Source organism: Habropoda laboriosa, unplaced genomic scaffold (assembly GCF_001263275.1).
Source record: "Habropoda laboriosa isolate 0110345459 unplaced genomic scaffold, ASM126327v1 scaffold68, whole genome shotgun sequence".
Classification (NCBI taxonomy): domain Eukaryota; kingdom Metazoa; phylum Arthropoda; class Insecta; order Hymenoptera; family Apidae; genus Habropoda; species Habropoda laboriosa.
Window position 1 is genome coordinate 1,617,738 of NW_017100195.1, and position 1,016 is coordinate 1,618,753.

Sequence of the window (1,016 nt, forward strand, 5' to 3'; positions counted from 1 at the left end):
TACAAAAGAACTTTAGTTGCCGCTATCTTCAATCTTTTATCACAAGAAACCGGTCGAAACGAGATAGGCAAATTAATAAAACGGAATTCATTTTGCAGACTTCTATGGAGGAAGTGGCTCGAGGTGATCCGAAGGTGAACCAGTCGTCGCTGTTACAGAAACTGTTGTCCGAGTGACTGCAGGCCAACGCTTTGCAAAGTAAAGGGATCTATGTAATATACGTTTGAACACGAGAAAGAAAAAGAAAACGAAACGAAACCAGTAAGAAGAGAGGAGAGAAAGAAGCCAGGGAAGAACGTGAGAACCACGAGTAAACTGTAAAAGGGAGGAAAAAGGATAATGTGAAAAGAAAAATATCGATTACACACACACGCATGTACACTCTATACGTAATGGATACTAATTGTATTATATGTAAACGCTGCAACACTCGAAGTCAGTATTCAGATACGTATCACCAAATACAATTTTGAAGAAAAAAAGAAAATTAAAGCTAGACCGCTGCGCCGTGCTCTCCGTGGCCTTTTTTCCACGCTGCGACACCTCGAACTCTCGCGAGAGAAACAACGATGTCGGTAATGAAGGAAGCTGTGAAAAAAAGTATGGGGGAAAACGGACGAAAAAAAGAGTAAGAGAGAAGAGGTTAACGCCTTCGCGATGAAGCGGCGGGCCAGAGCGCCACATCGACTTTCAGTCTCGTTCTACACTCGATGGACCAAAAGTTTCCGTTTCTCGTTTGGCTGTGTCGAAATTTTATCGCTTGGTGTGTATCGGTTTCTCCTTGACCACGTGGAAAAAATTCAGGTAGATACACTCGATGTATCATCCGTCAGAGGGATGATCGAGGAACCGTGAATTGGTGGTTGACGAACGATGATCGAGGAATGTTCGTGAATCGAAATTTTATTATCGATCACAAAGTATGCTGGAAGAAGAAAAAACGTCGGATTTCTGTGATTCGATATAGCTAAGAACGTGTAAACGGCGGGGCGCGGGGAGCACGTGGCACGATAGTG

The 1,016-nt window shown here is 43.4% G+C and overlaps 1 protein-coding gene across 1 annotated transcript in view; it reads left to right on the forward strand.

Annotated features, from left to right (window-relative positions):
- LOC108570335 (nuclear receptor coactivator 2-like) overlaps positions 1–711 on the forward strand; it is a 184,282-nt gene extending 183,571 nt beyond the window's left edge. The window contains exon 21 of the mRNA XM_017932176.1: positions 99–711. Coding sequence (XP_017787665.1) covers positions 99–176 — 78 coding nt within the window. The 3' untranslated portion in view covers positions 177–711. The remainder of the gene's footprint in view (positions 1–98) is intronic.
- The last annotated feature ends 305 nt before the right edge of the window (positions 712–1,016 follow it).